Source organism: Pelophylax lessonae (assembly GCF_965119305.1).
Source record: "Pelophylax lessonae genome assembly, chromosome: 13".
Classification (NCBI taxonomy): Eukaryota; Metazoa; Chordata; class Amphibia; order Anura; family Ranidae; genus Pelophylax; species Pelophylax lessonae.
Genome location: NC_138780.1, coordinates 94,896,792 through 94,913,464, shown reverse-complemented (window position 1 = coordinate 94,913,464; position 16,673 = coordinate 94,896,792). Strand labels below are relative to the sequence as shown.

Genomic DNA, 16,673 nt, shown 5'->3' with positions numbered 1-16,673 from the left:
AAGGTGATGGACTGGCCAAGCATGTCTCCAGACCTAAACCCTAATGAGCATCTGTGGGGCATCCCCAAATGGAAGGTGGAGGAGCGCAAATCTCTAACATCCACCAGCTCTGTGATGTCTTCAGGGAGGAGTGGAAGAGGACTCCAGTGGCAACCTGTGAAGCTCTCGTGAACTCCATGCCCAAGAGGGTTAAGGCAGTGCTGGAAAATAATGATGGCCACACAAAATATTGACACTTTGGGACTAATTTTGACATTTCCACTAAGGGGTGTACTTACGTTTGTTGCCAGTGGTTTAGACATTAATGGCTATGTGTTGAGTATTTTTGAGGGGACAGAAAATTGAAACTGCTATACAATCTGTACAATCACTACTTTACATTGTAGCAAAGTGTTGTCACATGAAAAGATATAATAAAATATTTTCAAAAATGTGAGGGGTGTACTCACCTTTGTGAGATACTGTATATATATATATATATATATATATATATATATATATATATATATATGTTGAGAAAGGGAGAAAACATAATAAAGCATTATTTTTTTTATTTTTTAGAGCAATCAGCAAAAGTTGCACTGCTACAAGCTGACATAAAATAAACATGTACTGGTGTTACGTTGAGTTTTCTAAGAAGGATTTCCATTGTTTTGGGGTTAGTTCCACTTCAAGGACTAATCCAGAAACATATTGATTTTTTCACTTTCTCTAAGGTGTCAAGGCATTCTAATCGGCCAAGGTAGAAGCTAAGTAAAAGTAGCATTTCTGGCTTGATCTTATATATTATGTGGTAGTCCTATTAGGGTGAGCTTATTAAAAAGAAACAGTACAATTTTATCAAAAATTCTTTAGATGGACATGTAAAAGAGATCAGCTTGGTGTAAATCCTATTAATGTAAGTTTGTGGTTTTAAATTTGTGTTTCTCTGTGTAATTCTTTAATATATATGTATGTGGGTACAGCCAAGTTTTGCGTAATAAATATGCAGGTTCTGCTTCCTGCTTTGCAATGCTACACAGTGGTTGTGCTTATCTGTTCCTTCTCACAGTTTAAAGCTGGCCATAGATGGATCAAAATGTGTCCGCTTCAGCAGAAAACTGCATAATGTATGGCCAGCCTAAATATAGGGGGTTTATTTACTAAAGGCAAATCCACTCTGCACTACAAGTGCACTGCAAGTGCACTTGGAAGTGCAGTCGCTGTTGATCTAAGGGGAAGATCTGAAATTAGGGAAAGCTCTGCTGATTTCTATCATCCAATTATGTGCATGCAAAAATGCTGTGTTTATTTTCCTTGCATGTCCTCCTTCGGGACTACCGTGGCTGCAATTCCAAGTGCACTTGCAGTACACTTGTAGTGCAGAGTGGCTTTGCCTTTAGTAAATAAACCCCTATATGTCAGCTAATTCATTGTAAACAATGCATTGCCTAAGTGTGACAGAGTAACTGCACTAAGCCACTGAAACCTCCCTCTAGTGGCCAGTTGAATTTGTTACATACTACAATTTATAGCTACAATATATTGCAATTTATGGATCATTATTCTGTTTTTAAAACCATGTTTTTATTTTTTGAAAGGCTGGGGAAGATGTCAATATTCAAAAAGAAACATTAGAAACATTTTAACGTTTTATACTTAAGAGTCTATTCACACTAATACGACTTGTCAGGCGACTTGTCAGCCTGACAAGTCGCGGACCGTCGCGGTCCATTGTGTGGTACAGGAACGGTTCTAATAGGAGCGACACAAGTCGCTCCGACTTAGAAAAAGGTTCCTGTACTACTTCGGGGCAACCTGGAGCGACTTGCATAGACATTAATTTTATGAAGTCCGTGCAAGTCGCGCCGAAGTCGCGCTGCACGCGACTTCACAGGTCGCCCCTGAAGTCGCGCCGCTTCAGTGTGAATGCGGTGTTAAGATTATATCAAATGTTCTTGAAAGGTGTACAAATAGGATTTCTTTAGAGCAGGGATCTTCAAACTACGGCCCTCCAGCTGTTGCGGAACTACACATCCCATGAGGCATTGTAAAACTCGGACATTCCCAGACATGACTAGGCATGATGAGAATTGTAGTTCCTTAACAACTTACTGGAGGGCCATAGTTTGAAGACCCCTTCTTCAAAGGTTTGTGACTTTAGGATTCAAGCAAAACAGCCTCAGTCTCCCATTAATTTTCTTTTTTTAGTGGCACTACAGCAATCATCCATTTTCCTCTTTCATAAAATATCTGGCGTCTGGAAAGATTTCATACACATAAACCCTCGAAGAAGTGGTTGTTAATTAAAATGACTGGATGTTGATAACCAAGCTTAGCCTATTGTTCATTAATGCCCATATCCCAGGCCTCACCAACAATGACTGGGCAGCATAGGGGTTAACAGACATGTTAAAAAAAAAAAAAAAAGTCTTCTTATGCGACAAACCCCTGCAGCAACCTTTGCAGGCAACCAGAGAGATGCTTGAAAATTTCTGTGACTGATTCAAGATTTTTCCCTCTCGCTTTGCATCAGTGAAAAAGATTGTGAAGGATTCAGTGCCACAAAGTACCAATGTGAGATTTGAGATTTATATGGGCAATCTAGGAAGGTAAGCAATAGAAGAAAGTGAAACTATAGGTAGAAATGGAGAAAAGAACAATAGGTTTTTCAGGGCGGGCAGACCAATGTATTGGTAAGAGAAGAGAAAGGGCTAAGATTCTAGAGTCATGATTGTGTCCCCTTTTAATCTAATCAGCCTGCCTGTGCTGGCATTATCCTGTGCAGATTCCTTTGCAGTGTGTGACTGTGTGTGTGCGCGCAGATGAGCTGTGGTGCGGAGATGCAGAGACATAAAGGCCCTTTGTTGCCTGTTGAATAGAATTAGACATGGGCTTTAAGAGAACCCACCACGGAGGGAGCACTGCAAACGCCATCATCAGCCACCATTATGAGCCCTAGAGACACAGCAGCCTATCCTGCAATGAATATGTTTGACTCTGCTATTTTGAAGAAAGCAATCTTTGTGAAAGAAAATAGAAGCTTTGATTGCAAGCTTTTAGACTTAGACATTCCCCATAATATGTCTATATGACTTTACCATACAGTAATAAATTAAATATATTGGCAAGGATTTATTATTATAATTATTATTATTTTTCCTTAAGTAAAAGATTATTATTAATATTAATAGTTATGCATATATGACACATTTTAGTAATTAACTATAGCTAATCCAATATTCATTCATATATTACATTATGGTCTCAATTTTTTGATTAATGCTGAATTTTTATCTGATTAAAATGCCCAAAGCTGTTGCATGATTGGTGATAACAACAATAATGTGCATAAACACATACGATGACAAACAAAAGATGAATTTGCTTTTATTTTTTTGAGAATGAACATAGTCAGTTGGGTGTGCTATAGAGTGTGGCAGAACACTGTGACACATGGGTATTACATGCACATGATAAACCCTTTATAATTCTATTCTTCAAAAGCTTCACCGGTACTTTCTATCACTGTCTCGCCAGGCATAGAAGAGGTTAAGTGCTTAGTTTCCTTTTCCAAAAGGATTACAATGAAGCACGGGGTGAGGGGTCTCAGTTGCTTTTCTCAGCTCTAACCCTACAGCCACCCCATGAAAAATAACTCATAATGAATGTCTTAATTCCTTCACCAGGCTCTCCTAGTGGCATTGGTCTCCCCCTTCTCTCTGCCTGGCTCTCCCACCCTCTCCTCCTGCCTACCCTCAGCTTTATGTAACTTTTCTCTTCTTTAACCCTCCTGCCATTGTAAGGAAGGACTCTGTATTGAAAATCTTTTGCAGAGAAAAGTTCCTTTTCTCTCTCTTTTGTATTGGTCAGAGGTTGATTTTCAGTTCCTCCACGAAGAAGACTTAGAAGATCACATACTGAGGAAAGGGAAGTCATTGTAAAAAAAAAAACCCAAGTTACATTTGTATGAAGGTATACACAATACTAATCCCCAAAGGGATGATGGAATGTAATTCAAGTTGGGGAATGTTACATAATACATAATGAATCAGGTTGAAAAAAGACACATGGCTAAGTTCAACCAAAATACAAAAATAAATTAATAAAATAAAAAGTCTAAGACTCCTTAAAACCTTAAATAGTTGTTACATAGGAAGAGAAAAAAAAACCCTTATAAAGCATGGCCCAATTTATTTGGACAGGGAAAATATTCCTTTTTAATCCCCTAAGGTCATCGGATACTCCCTTATTCAACAATCTGTGGTGTTATTTCTTCTAAATATTAGAAGGAATTTATATTCTGTGCATTTAGAAACACAGCCAGTCTTTTTTAAATCAATACACTGAGTTGGTTAGATTTCGCTCCGGTAAAAGGCTATTAGTCCATGTGTTTTTCTACCTATCCTCACACACCTGCATGTGCCTCCCTGGTTTCTCGGACAAGCGCGTGCCAACCAGTATCTTCCAGGAACCGCTAGAGCGCATCCCAAAAAGCTGTGCATGCGCCCGACCGGCCCTTCACAACTGAGGACATCATCGGTTGGCAGGACGCAGTCGGGAGGCCCGCACAGCCCATGGCAGTGAGACAGGAAACAGCAGACTGGCACCGCTGTAATAAAAAAAAGCTTGACCAGGTGGGAGAAGAATGTTTCACTAGAGATGCCTGCCTAAGATGGGTAATTTTTTGGTCATTTTGATGCAAAAACCCCTGGGGGCTCTTCGTGGCACCCTGGAACCCTGGTTGAGAAATGCTGGTATAGAGGCAGAATTGTGTCTCTCTATATCTTTTTCTTTCTCTCGCGTAGTTAAGGAAAGTCTTGCTAGCTCTGGAAGCTGCAGTTTGGCATTGCTTGCTAGTCTGCGATCACCCAGCTTTTCTTCGTCTCTCAGCCACAGTCAATTGTTAGAATAAAAATCTGTAGCAAATTGTATGGTGGCAAATATCATTCCACTAGATACAGTCACCATGTATTAATGGGCCCAGAAATCATTAAAAAAAAGTACATTTATAATTTAAAAAAAAGATTTAAAATAGCATTTGAACAAAGACATAAACATGAAAAAAATAAATAGATAATATTATATCAGTTTGCCATAACTGGACAGGAATTCAATTGTGTGTTGAAGAGTATTGCTCTATGCTATAATCTCATTTTTAGTAAATTTTAAACAAGTATCTATATTAGTAAATCTCTTTATATAACCATCTTGTTTTTATTTTCAGTGCCTTTTAAAGCAAGCTCTGTGCCTGTACCATCTTGTCTTTGTAAATACTGAGTACAATAGGGCAGAATGGGTGATTACAGTGCATCATGCCAATAGGTTTGGCATAAATGTTAATGATAATTTGAAAGACACCTGAGGCTATTGTTTGGTTGAGCAGCTTTCACTGACAATAAAAATACCCGCAGCCCAAAAAGATCTGACATTTGACTGCGATATAATTATCCATTGTAAAAGCCTACTGTAATGGTCCAAACATAGAAAACTGTCAGCAGATAAAAAAAGTAGTTCACTGAAAGAGTAAGACACAAGTAGTCACCTATCTGATCAATTGCTTGTGGGTAAGTTCAACTTTCAGAACCAAGTGTCCTGTGACCCCTCTGCGTGTGTGTGTTTGAAACATCCATCTATTTGATCTCTATTAAAATCAACAAAAAAATGTACCTCTGTGCGATACCCTTGTCAACCAATTTTGATAATTTTTTGAATAAGGTAATTAAGTTTAGTTAAATAAGTTGATTAAAAAAAATAGTAAACTTACAGGTCTTTACAACAAATTTTTGTTGGATTTTTTAAAAAGTACTTTTCAATTTACATAAAATTTATAGTTACATAGTTTGGTTGGAAAATGACACAAAGTCTATCTAGTTCAAACAATAAAAAGGGGAAAACCAAACAACTTTTTTTTTTTTTTTTTTTTAATCCCATAGACACAATCCCATACCCACAGTTGATCAGAGGAAGGCAAACCACCCCCCCCCCCCCCAGAAAAACATGACGCAATTTGCTGACGAAAGGGGAAAAAAATATTTTCTGATCTCCGAAGAGGCAATCGGATGATCCCTGGATAAACGTTACCTATAAATGTTATCCAGTTATGTACATTTGGGAAAGAATCCAGGCCTATTTTTTAAAGCAATCTACTGAGCTGGACAGAACCAGCTCTTGAGAAAGTCAATTCCACATCTTCACAGCTCTTACTGTGAAGAAGCCTTTCCGTATTTGGAGCTTAAATCTCCATTCGTCCAGATATAAAGAGTGTCCCCTTGTCCTCTGAGATGACCTTAAAGTGAATAACTCAACACAAACTTTACTATTTGGACCCCTTATGTATTTATACAAGTTGATCATTTAATCCCCCTTTAATGTAATAAAAACACAGGAATGCATGTGGCTAGCACTAGGACATAGCGCTTGTCATACTTCTTGCTGTATTTTCCAGCACAGGCAAAAATTCAGACATAGATAAAGTTATGCTGCAACATTGGATTGTTTACCTGTATTTTCCATTTTGTCACTTTAATGAAATCTTTCAGAAAGGAAACACAAGTATGAAAACACGTGGCAATATGTTTACACAAAGCATCTTTTAATGCATTTGCTTTTAGCCAATCTGGTATAAACAAGCCTTTACGTTTGCCAGTTTAAAGTTTAGCAGCCAACACTTCCTGAGCTGATTGTCCTCTTCTAGGTAGGCCTTGGCAGTAGAGTTGCCCATAGCTGCCATTGGATTTCTGTTACTGTGCAAGGAACCTGCAGGCACATATTCAGTACTGAGGGATATATTTATATCAGCACACACACATTCCATGAGAAGAGCACTCTTGAACAGCTTTCCATGTAAAAAAGATGTCTATACAAAATTGTTTTAATATCAAGTTTAAAGCTGGTCAGATCTCTCTAAGCCAACCATGCCACATTCCATGCATTGTCTGACTAAAGATACAATAAAAGAAACTGAACAGAAGAAAGGTTGAAGCTGAACTTTAGACAGATATAAAATTTATTAAATAAATGCAGCGCTGTAATTAATAGTACTTAATTAAATGTATTTATTTTATTTTTTATTGCAAGCAGTGTAAGTACCCATACCTTTTCAGCCCTTGTGTAGCAAAACTCAAAGTTTAAGTAGAAGAAGCACCCGATAGGTTCTTGTGCTGACAAGGATCATGCTGATAGAAGGACCAAGCAAAGTGACACAGAAATGAGCTCATCACAGTGCTGCTTTTTTCTTACTGTCCAGAAATAGGCTTTGGTGGGTATTCGACAGCCTAGGCTGAGAAGAAGTGATTTCAATTATGCCGTTTAACATTTTACTTGGAAAGCTGAATAAATGTAGTGGGGGGAAAAAAGTGTTGTGGGGGATACCTCTCAATTAAAGGTGAATATTGCAGTAAACACTATTTTTTTTTATTTTGCTTTTAAATGGGCTACTCATTTTTCTTTCATTTTTATTTTTGGCTGGTGTTTTGTTTTAAGAGGCATGCCCACCCATCTACAGATAGACATGGATTTTCAGGAGATACTTTTATGGTTACATAAAAAAGATTTATATTATCAATGACGTCTGATGACGAAACGCGTACAGCGCAGTCACATTAGTTCCGGTGCCGGAATTCTGGTGGAACGCATTGCGTTCCGGGACGCTACGATCACGCTTGTGTTCTTTGCTACATTGTGAGTACCTAGTATTTTATATATTGCATTCAATAAAAACCTTACGGTATTACACTATCGAGCCTTTTTCTTCCCCTGTATGACCTTACTGTCGAGTGGCCAGCTCTTACCTACGGACCACCGTACATATTACTGCCCCTATTGGAGAGGACCTTAAGATCCCGTGTTTCTCTGGTGACACCTTGGACCCCCAGGGACGATTTTCAACATCTCCCTGACACAGAAGGGAGCTAGGAGCCAAGGGAAGGAGTTCCATCTACACCTTAATACCCGCTCTATACCCCTGTGTGGGGAGGGTATATCTGGTTGGTAGGATATTTACTTGAGGGATCACCTTACACCTCGCCAATTGCCCACAGGGTCACCTTGAATTCTATTCACTAAGTCACTGATTTTTCTGATTTTGGACTAATTTACTATTTACCACCATTACTGGCTATTAGGACTACATTTCCCAGCCAGTCACCATACATTGTTTTATCACTATCTTTTTGCACATTACTGCACTATTGTTGCCAATTTTTCTATTTTTTATCAGTACGTTTGTTTTTTTACCATATTTCTAGTGCACAGTTCTAGCACTTTTTTGTCACTTGTCACTTTAAATTGATCATATTATTATTGGATTTATTCATTTGATATATTTTATCACTTGATTGCACTTATTTAGCACTTTATCACTGGGATATATCATCACCTTTGTTTTTATATGTTGGTCTTATATTTTTAATAGTGTATATTTATTAGTTGCACAGATATTTTTATTGTCTTCACATACACCACATTGTGATTACATTTATTTTCACATTGTATTACCCAATATAGGCAGCGCCAATTATCCATATATTTATTCTATAGTTTATACAGTCTTCAGACTGTAGTTTAGGGTAGGCTGCAGCCTAATCACCTTCTTACACCCGTTAGATATCTTTAGTGTGGAACTCATCTCTTTCTACAAATATAACATAACTCACATAATTCCTGCTAAATCTAAAAGAAAAACGATGTTAAATACAAAAGAAGATGAGATGAGAAAAATATACAGGCTGGGCAGTTGGAGCTCAGTGATCAGAGAGAGAGAAACAAAGTTACAATTTAAAAATAAACTCCTGAGCAGAGATAAGTGCTGGGAGGGGGGCCCACACAGGGAGGGGGATTAGTGAGGGACAACTGTCTCTTTCTCAACAGATAAAAGCTGATAGTGGGGAGAGGGACAGATCAGATTCAGGTGCTGGAGGAAGATTTCTGTATTTGTTGTCCATCACTAATCCCCCTCTCTGTGTGGGCCCCCCTGTGTGCTCGGGCCCCCTACAAGAGGGCTGGTGGTCCCCCCCTATCAGTGGCCCTGACTACAGCTACAGTGTACTACAACTACTATCGTTACTTATGTGCGGTGCTTTTTTCAGAGGCTTAATATGCTGTTTTGCCTAAGTGAGGGGTTGTGTACACCACATGTCATTGTTATCATGTTAGTAAGAAAATGTAAGTTCCATCTTTTGCAGTGTGATATAAATAAACTTGTACAAAATATCTAGGATATTTTCATCTGATAGCCCGTATTTTTACCATAATGTACAGTGTGGAAGTGTAAATAGCGGAATATTTCTTTATCAGTCAGCTTCGGCACCTGTTTCCTGGGCTCCAGAGAGTGAGAATGATGCTCAGAGTAGTGAGAATAATTTCATAAAGATAACTTCCACAACCCACAGAAATGGTGTGGAGTGTTTTCAGGCAATTTGTCTGAAGCATGAAGCTGAGAAGAATTTCTGGGTTTTTTTTTTAGATTTGTCCAGACAATGATTGTTTTTCTCACACAGACCTGTTTTACAAACACATGAAGGTACCATGTCAAAAGGCAAAAATAAATCGCAGTGAATACACTAAATACACTAAAATTAGTAGCCTAAATTAAAGGCTGGTTTTCACTTTTTCCAGAAAGTAGCTGTAGCACCCCTCTGACACCCCAAAGGCAGTATAGCACCTCCAGAGACAGGGGCAGGCTAGCATTTTACCCCAGGTTTATCAGCCCATGGTTAAATGTGAGGGCCGACAAAGGATATTGGGCGCCAGACACTTTTGTCTCTTTAAAGTTTTATTGCAGAACTGGTAAAGAGGTGAGGGTTTAAGGGTCCCAGATAACCTACAGACTCTCCAGATCCAGATCCAAGTCATGCTTCAGAGTTTAGGAACCTTTAACCACTTGCCGACCGCCGCACGACTATTTACTGTGGCGGTCAGCCCCTCACAGGCAAAGTGACGTAGGGGTATGTCGCTCACCTGTGAGGCTCTAGGGGGCGAGCGACGTCAATTTCGTTTAGGTACAGCGTTGCACGACCGCGCAATTGTCCGTTAAAGTCAAGCAGTGCCGAATCACAAAATAGGGCTTGGTCAGGAAGGGGGTAAAATCTTCCGGGGCTTAAGTGGTTAAGCCGGCCCGGCAATACTGTAAGCACATTCCCAAATTTCAGTGTGTTCTCCAAGTCACCAGGCTCTTCTGAAAGACCAGCTTTCTTCCCTGCTCTCTCCAGCAAGGGGCCTCCCCTGTGTCTCCTCCATGGCATAGCTTCCTCCTGACCAGGCAGGACAACTTGAGGACCACTTCAGCACACATTAGGTCCCAAACCTGGCAACAGCAAAGCTCTATCCAGCAGCAGTAAAATAATCTGTAAAGTCAGCACTATACAAATATAATACGTAGGTGCATTCAATAAGTGTGGATATAAAACACACAAGTAAAATATATACAGGTGATTGCAGCACTAAATTAAATTATATTAAGTGACATATTTAGTGTCCATAGAAAAAAATGTGTGACTCTTGAAAATTGTGACTCATATCTAAGTGTTACAACCACAAATGTAAGTGGTTCTCAGCACAAATAATATTATACAGTCAAAAAGTATGCCACTCCAGCCTTCATCCAATGACTGAGCAACACCCTCCGTGTCAGACCTCCACCATATGGTAAGATTTCAAACTCACCCCAAGGATGTGTTGTTTAGTTTTAGAACAGCAGTAAGCACTTGTTTTATCTATGGTATCCAGCCTGAGACTTCTCCCTCCACAAATGGTAGGATAGAACTGTTCTTTTCCACTCCACCAGGCACCAGGGGTTAGTAGCCGTGTAACCATCCACATGGAGTCAACAGCGATAAAAAATGCTCATAGTGGAGTAACTTCAAAAATATACATATAAAAACATCCACCATAAAAACAGTAAAATAAATGCTGATTTAACTTACATAAGGGGCCGCTAAACCTGCAAAGAATGGCAGCATGACCTCAAGCCCTTTACAGTAATGCCCAACGCCGTTTAACACAACCGCGTGTCCTCAGGAGCTCCTGTTTGTATTGTTTACAGCGGCCATTATTATGTAGACTATTCCTGGAGCTTCAGGACGTCATTTCCTGGTTCAGCGCCATTTTTTTGTGGACCAAACAACATTAAATGGTCGCCATTTTCTAATAGAACTGGAAGTTATCCAGTTACAGGAAGTAGAAAGTTCATATATTGGCACTTCCTGCTTAGGCCCCATTTTCATGTAGCCTACTGAAAAAAAGGAAACTATTCCTTTCTAATTCTTATAATAGACAACATATGAGTAAAAATAAGCATTCAACATAAATCGCTCTAATGGATAAGAACATTGACCAACATGACTATACTAAAAAAGATCAACATGCTTAGAATTTCTATAATAGAAATGTATAGAACTAAAAATGACTATTCATGTTGGAGTCTGGCAAGGCTACATATTACAATCAAAATAATTAGTTACCATTTCTCTACAACAAAATGGTACCGAAACCTTAAGTGACATCCAATACCTTCTGAGGCCCTTTGACTGCATAGACTATTTTCTGGAGAAAGTAAAATTTTGAAATTCTTTTACTAAGTACCAGGCAGTATATTAATATTTGTCTCATGCAGTGCTGTATTTGCCAAATTGTGCACAATGGCCATAGACCAGTACCTGGAGAAGCAGGGTTTATGGGGCGTGCAAATGAACTGTAGGGGTACAGGGGATGTTCAGTCCAAAGGCTCTTTCTATTTCAGGAAACATGAAATCACCTTTTATTTATTTTGTTTGACGGTGCAGTTGAAAAGTAGAGCTACATACACAGGACACAGCTGCTACTAAATATGGACTTTCCATTTGAAGGCCATCTGGCTGGATTCTCCCATCTCATGGGATGTAATGACAGTCACTCTATCAGGTGTTTCTGGATCAAGCCACATCATCTCATTTAGGCGCTTTGCACTATTGCCATATGACCAGTCATGGTGTAGGTTGAACAATGAGTGGGCAGTAAAGTGGAAAGTGAGCTGCTTGAAATTGTAGTGAGAAAGTGAACCTGCACTTTAAACACCCAGTCACGTAGAGGGGGATCGAGCTTCATCTTCATATGATTGGATAATTAAAATGAACACAGGTTCACTTCTCCTTACCCTTTAGTAGTGTGATTATGAGATCAACAGCTGAAGCTAAAGGAGACTGTGAAGTAATTGCTTCAAGATTAATATCACAAAATTAAAACTGCAGAGCTGCTGCAAAAAACAAAAATCTCCCAACAATCCCTTCAATTCATGATTGATTGCAGTGGCCTATTGAAGGCAGCATAAGTCATTAATCGTGGAAAGTTTCCATGATACAACTAAAATTGCAACATTGTATGAACTAAGAGATTCTACATTGCGATCAGAGTATCATTGTTGGAAAAGAAAACTATCATTTTTTTGCTACAACCAGAGTTGGTCCAAGCAGTTTGGTCTTTCTTTGTTACATAAAAGAATTTAAGCCATTTCTACATTTCTGTCAAAATCTAGACAGAAAACCACAAGGATCAACCTTAAAGATCCAAAATCAAGGATGTCCCGATAGTAATGCATGCATTTAGCTATTTATCCATGACTCCTTATTGTAATTGGTTTCTCTGACTAGACAACATGTCTATAGCTAGAGGTACTCCAGCAAAATTCTCCAAACTCTGTAATTTACTAAATATCATATTGATCCACCGATGTAATGTCTGTTCTATGTTTTAATATACATACAGATAATGTTTTTTGGACCTAATGTTATAACGACTGTACTGTACAGTAACATGATTGTTCACGGTGTAGTTTTTCTAACTGTCTCAAATGTTTATGTTTTTAATAGAAAATGGAGGTGGGTTGCATGTTTGATGGTTTTTGTAGCATAGGCGAATTGAAAGTGGTTTACTTTAGATTCATTTTTTTGTTGAAATCACAAAGCATTGGCAGACATAAAGTGGTGGTTTCAGTCAACTACCAGAAGATGGAATCAAAATTCAACGGGAAAGTAATTTAGCAAAATTATTGTAGACTTTTCTGGTTTCAGTTGATTGTATCAATATCCTGTCAAATTATAGTTTGAGTGACTGAATTTAAGTGCTCAATGTCAGTAGATTGCTTGGTTTTCGTTTGATTGAAAAATGGTTAAAATCGCCTGAAAATTACCACTTGCATGGCTTGCTTTAGGGTTTGTAGATATGTTGGTAAAAATAATGTTCTTTACCAAAAAACATACATTCCAGATTAATAAGTATGCTAAAAATATTAATGTGCTGTAAATGGCCTTCAGCGTTGTTTCTGTTTCTTCTTGCTGGAGGCTGCCATTTTGCCGAAGCCCAGAGACCTTTAACAGTAAAAAATCTTTAGGCTGTCAGCAGACCAGCCACTACAAATTCGGCACAGTGCCTAAATATAGAGATCAACTGGGCATGTGCAGAATGAGGTGAGACAGTGTATTACTGGATTTTAAAAAGTATAGGCACTTACTCTAGCTCTTAGCTCTACCTGCAAAAGGGACCAGTCTGAAGTCATCTAGCAAGACTTAATTTTCGGTCTAATGTTCTACTTTAGGTGATAAGAACACAAAATAGTCTAATAAAAATATTCATAATGTGGCTGTTTTAATTTTTTAAACTTTTAATCAAAAATGTGAAAACATTTGAAGGTGATAAAGCTTTGTTTTTAACACACATTGGCCTAAATGTATGGCCAAAATAAGCCAAAGGTATAGAATCAGACAGGATTAACACTCACAATTTTTATTCTATAATATAATGAAACCTTTTCTTTGAGCAAACAGGGTTTTAAATAATTTACCCAAATAATGTATCCGTTTTGGTAACTGGCAATACCATAATTAACTTGATAACTGGTTGTATTAAGGCTATGTTGTCCATATGGCCTTCAAGATTTTTAAATGGCTGTCAGTTTAAGGATGAGGGATTAGTAGAATCCCTTATCCCTCCCCCAGCACCACCCCCTTTGCTGTACTTTGCCTTATCCTTTCCAAAATTGAGTCTCTATAGCAACGATGAACTTCTTTTTCAATGTCCTTTGAGGTATTGTGCTGATGTTTTTTCTTTGGATGGGGCAAAGGAAGAATGGGGGATTTATCCCCAACCCCCAGCCAAACATTCCCATGTACACTTTTGTACAGAGACATGTCTGAGTCGGAATTTCAGATTAATACACCTCTAAAACAATTCATGAGTATTTCACCCCTGTGTGCAATACATAACGTGTATATAGCTCTGCTTATAGGCGATATGATTTATTCCTGCATGTCCTTCGTATTCTGGCACTGCACCACTCCACGGGGGGACAGCTTTTATGTTGCATGTTGGCATATTTGTATTTACACAGTGCCAACAGTGAATACAGCAGTTGTACAAAAGGATGGATAGGAACACACAGACAAATACTGAGGGAGGTGTAAAACAACATTAAACAGCCAGACTCTGCAGTTGTCTCTAAACAGAAATAAAAGATGTGTGGAATAAGCTTTTCATTCTATACAAAGCTAAGTTCCTGTTTCTGACTGCTCTCCATGTGATCCTCACCCAACAAAGTCCGGAAACAGTCCTTATAAAGTGATAAAAAATGCTTTGACGTTAAAGTGAAACTCCTGCAGATAGCTAAATACAAATGTAAAAGACAAATATGCTAACAGGTCTACCTGCTAAATAATTTGCAATTCTTTTTCTGCTATTCTTTTTATCCACGCACCTTTATACTGCATCAAAGGTAGAAATTATATTTTGTGCTGGTTCAGCAGTGCAGATCCTTGTGCCACCTCTCCACCTCCAGCCTATGAATTTATAGTAAATCAGAATAATCTGCTTTGTCAAGCAACCTGGGAGGTGACCCAAGAAACTCCAAGTCTGGACCAGGAATCACTAAATTCAACTGCCTATGCAATGTGATGGAGATGCATGACTACCCACATATTTTAAAAAACATTTTTTATTTTTTCAAAATATATTGGAAATATATTTGAAATGCTACAATCTTGGCCATATTCAATATATTTCTAAAAAAATGTCCCAAATATATTGGAAATATATTTGAAATGCTACAATTTTGGCCATATTCAATATACTTCTAAAATCTTTTTCCCTAAATATATTGGAAATATATTTTTCTTCCATATGGGTAACAACATGGTTAACTAAAATCGCAGGAAAAACTGCTGTTGACAAAATAAATTTTACAGTATGCTGGAATATTCCTATTCACATTGTACAAAGGAGCCTTTTGTAGCAATATATAATCATATCTTCATCTATTTATTCTACAGAGGTGCAGTGTGGAGATGTCACTAAGGGAAGACAGGATGCACTCTTTACTTCGTCAACTGGCGACCTTGAGGAAGGAAGGTGATGTGCTACCCAATAACATCCAAGACAAGGAAGAGATGATTCAGGAGAAGTGGGAAATGCTCAAGGTGAGCCTAATCTGGTTAAAGATGTCTAATTACAAGCATTTGAACCACAGTACTATGGGAACACACGCAGCATTCATTCTCTAACAATCTCCAGTCAAGCTAACAAATACTACATAGACTTATTTATTGGCAAAATTATGGCCGCGGCCTTTATTAATTGGTTTCAACTTACACTTTATTAAAACTTCAGCTTCATACGAAAACCTTATCACTTATAACTTTAACTTCACACCATTTTTCAACTCAGCTATTACAGTTCGAGCTGAATTACCACATTTCCTTTCCATTCAACTGTCCCCCTTTTCTTAAGAATAGGTGCCCACCACATTAAAAAGGCTGCGACAGGGGAGGGGGGGGGGGTTGGGTGAGCTCCGCAGCATGTCCTTCCGGCGACGACTGGCGCTAAAATCCAGTCAGAGCCCCTCTTTTATAAGCTCCCAAAGGGGTTCCAGAACATTCCAGACCTTTCCTTGTATCCCACCTATCAGGCAACAAAGCTCCCCAGAGACCACACCCTCACCTGAGAGGTGCCTTGACCACGCCCTCACCTGAGAGGTGCCTTGACCACGCCCTCACCTGAGGGGAGCCTTGAAACCTCTGGCTGCGGTGTTCCCATATGGAAAAGGGGGGCCTTGAAACTCATCCCCCTTTTCCTCACATTCTGACAGGATAATAGTAAAAGATAGATTGTACATGTCATAGATGTCAACTTGACATACATTTATTCTGCTTGCTATTTCACTATCAAATACTTTAAAAATATACTAATAAAACAACATTAGAAGTTTGGTGAAGTCTGAAGCAAATTCTAATACATAAATGTAGCAAATTATCTGGAAATAGTCAAGCAATTTCTAAGTGTTTCCAATACCCTACCCTACACTTCCCGGAGATACAACAGTAGGCTGTCCCTGTTGTTTAATTAAAACAAACCATTAGTAAAGACACAGGTGTAAAACATTTTGTTGTTTTAAAAAGTGACATTTCAGGTGTGACTGGGTTAATAGCTATCAGTTCATTACAAGAGGAAAACCTTAAGATATAACTCCTGGAAATATTCTTTTTGTAAAGAAAACCTCTCATGAAAGGAACACAAAGGCTTTCATTGCTGACATGCATTTGAAAACTCTAGTTACCTTGCTGCCAGGATGGCCTTCTTGCTTTAGTTCTATAAAGAAGAATTCCAAGTATGGATATTTTATATGTAGTTACATTGGCCAAGCTTGGCCCAATGTAACTATGTATGAACCA

General features: G+C 38.5%; 1 protein-coding gene across 2 annotated transcripts in view; it reads left to right on the top strand.

Annotated features, from left to right (window-relative positions):
* Positions 1-16,673, top strand: part of AKAP6 (A-kinase anchoring protein 6) — a 374,968-nt gene that overhangs the window by 313,302 nt on the left and 44,993 nt on the right. For both annotated transcript variants that reach the window (XM_082275684.1, XM_082275685.1), the window contains one exon: positions 15,276-15,422. In XM_082275684.1, the coding sequence (XP_082131810.1) occupies positions 15,276-15,422 (147 nt within the window). The remainder of the gene's footprint in view (positions 1-15,275; positions 15,423-16,673) is intronic.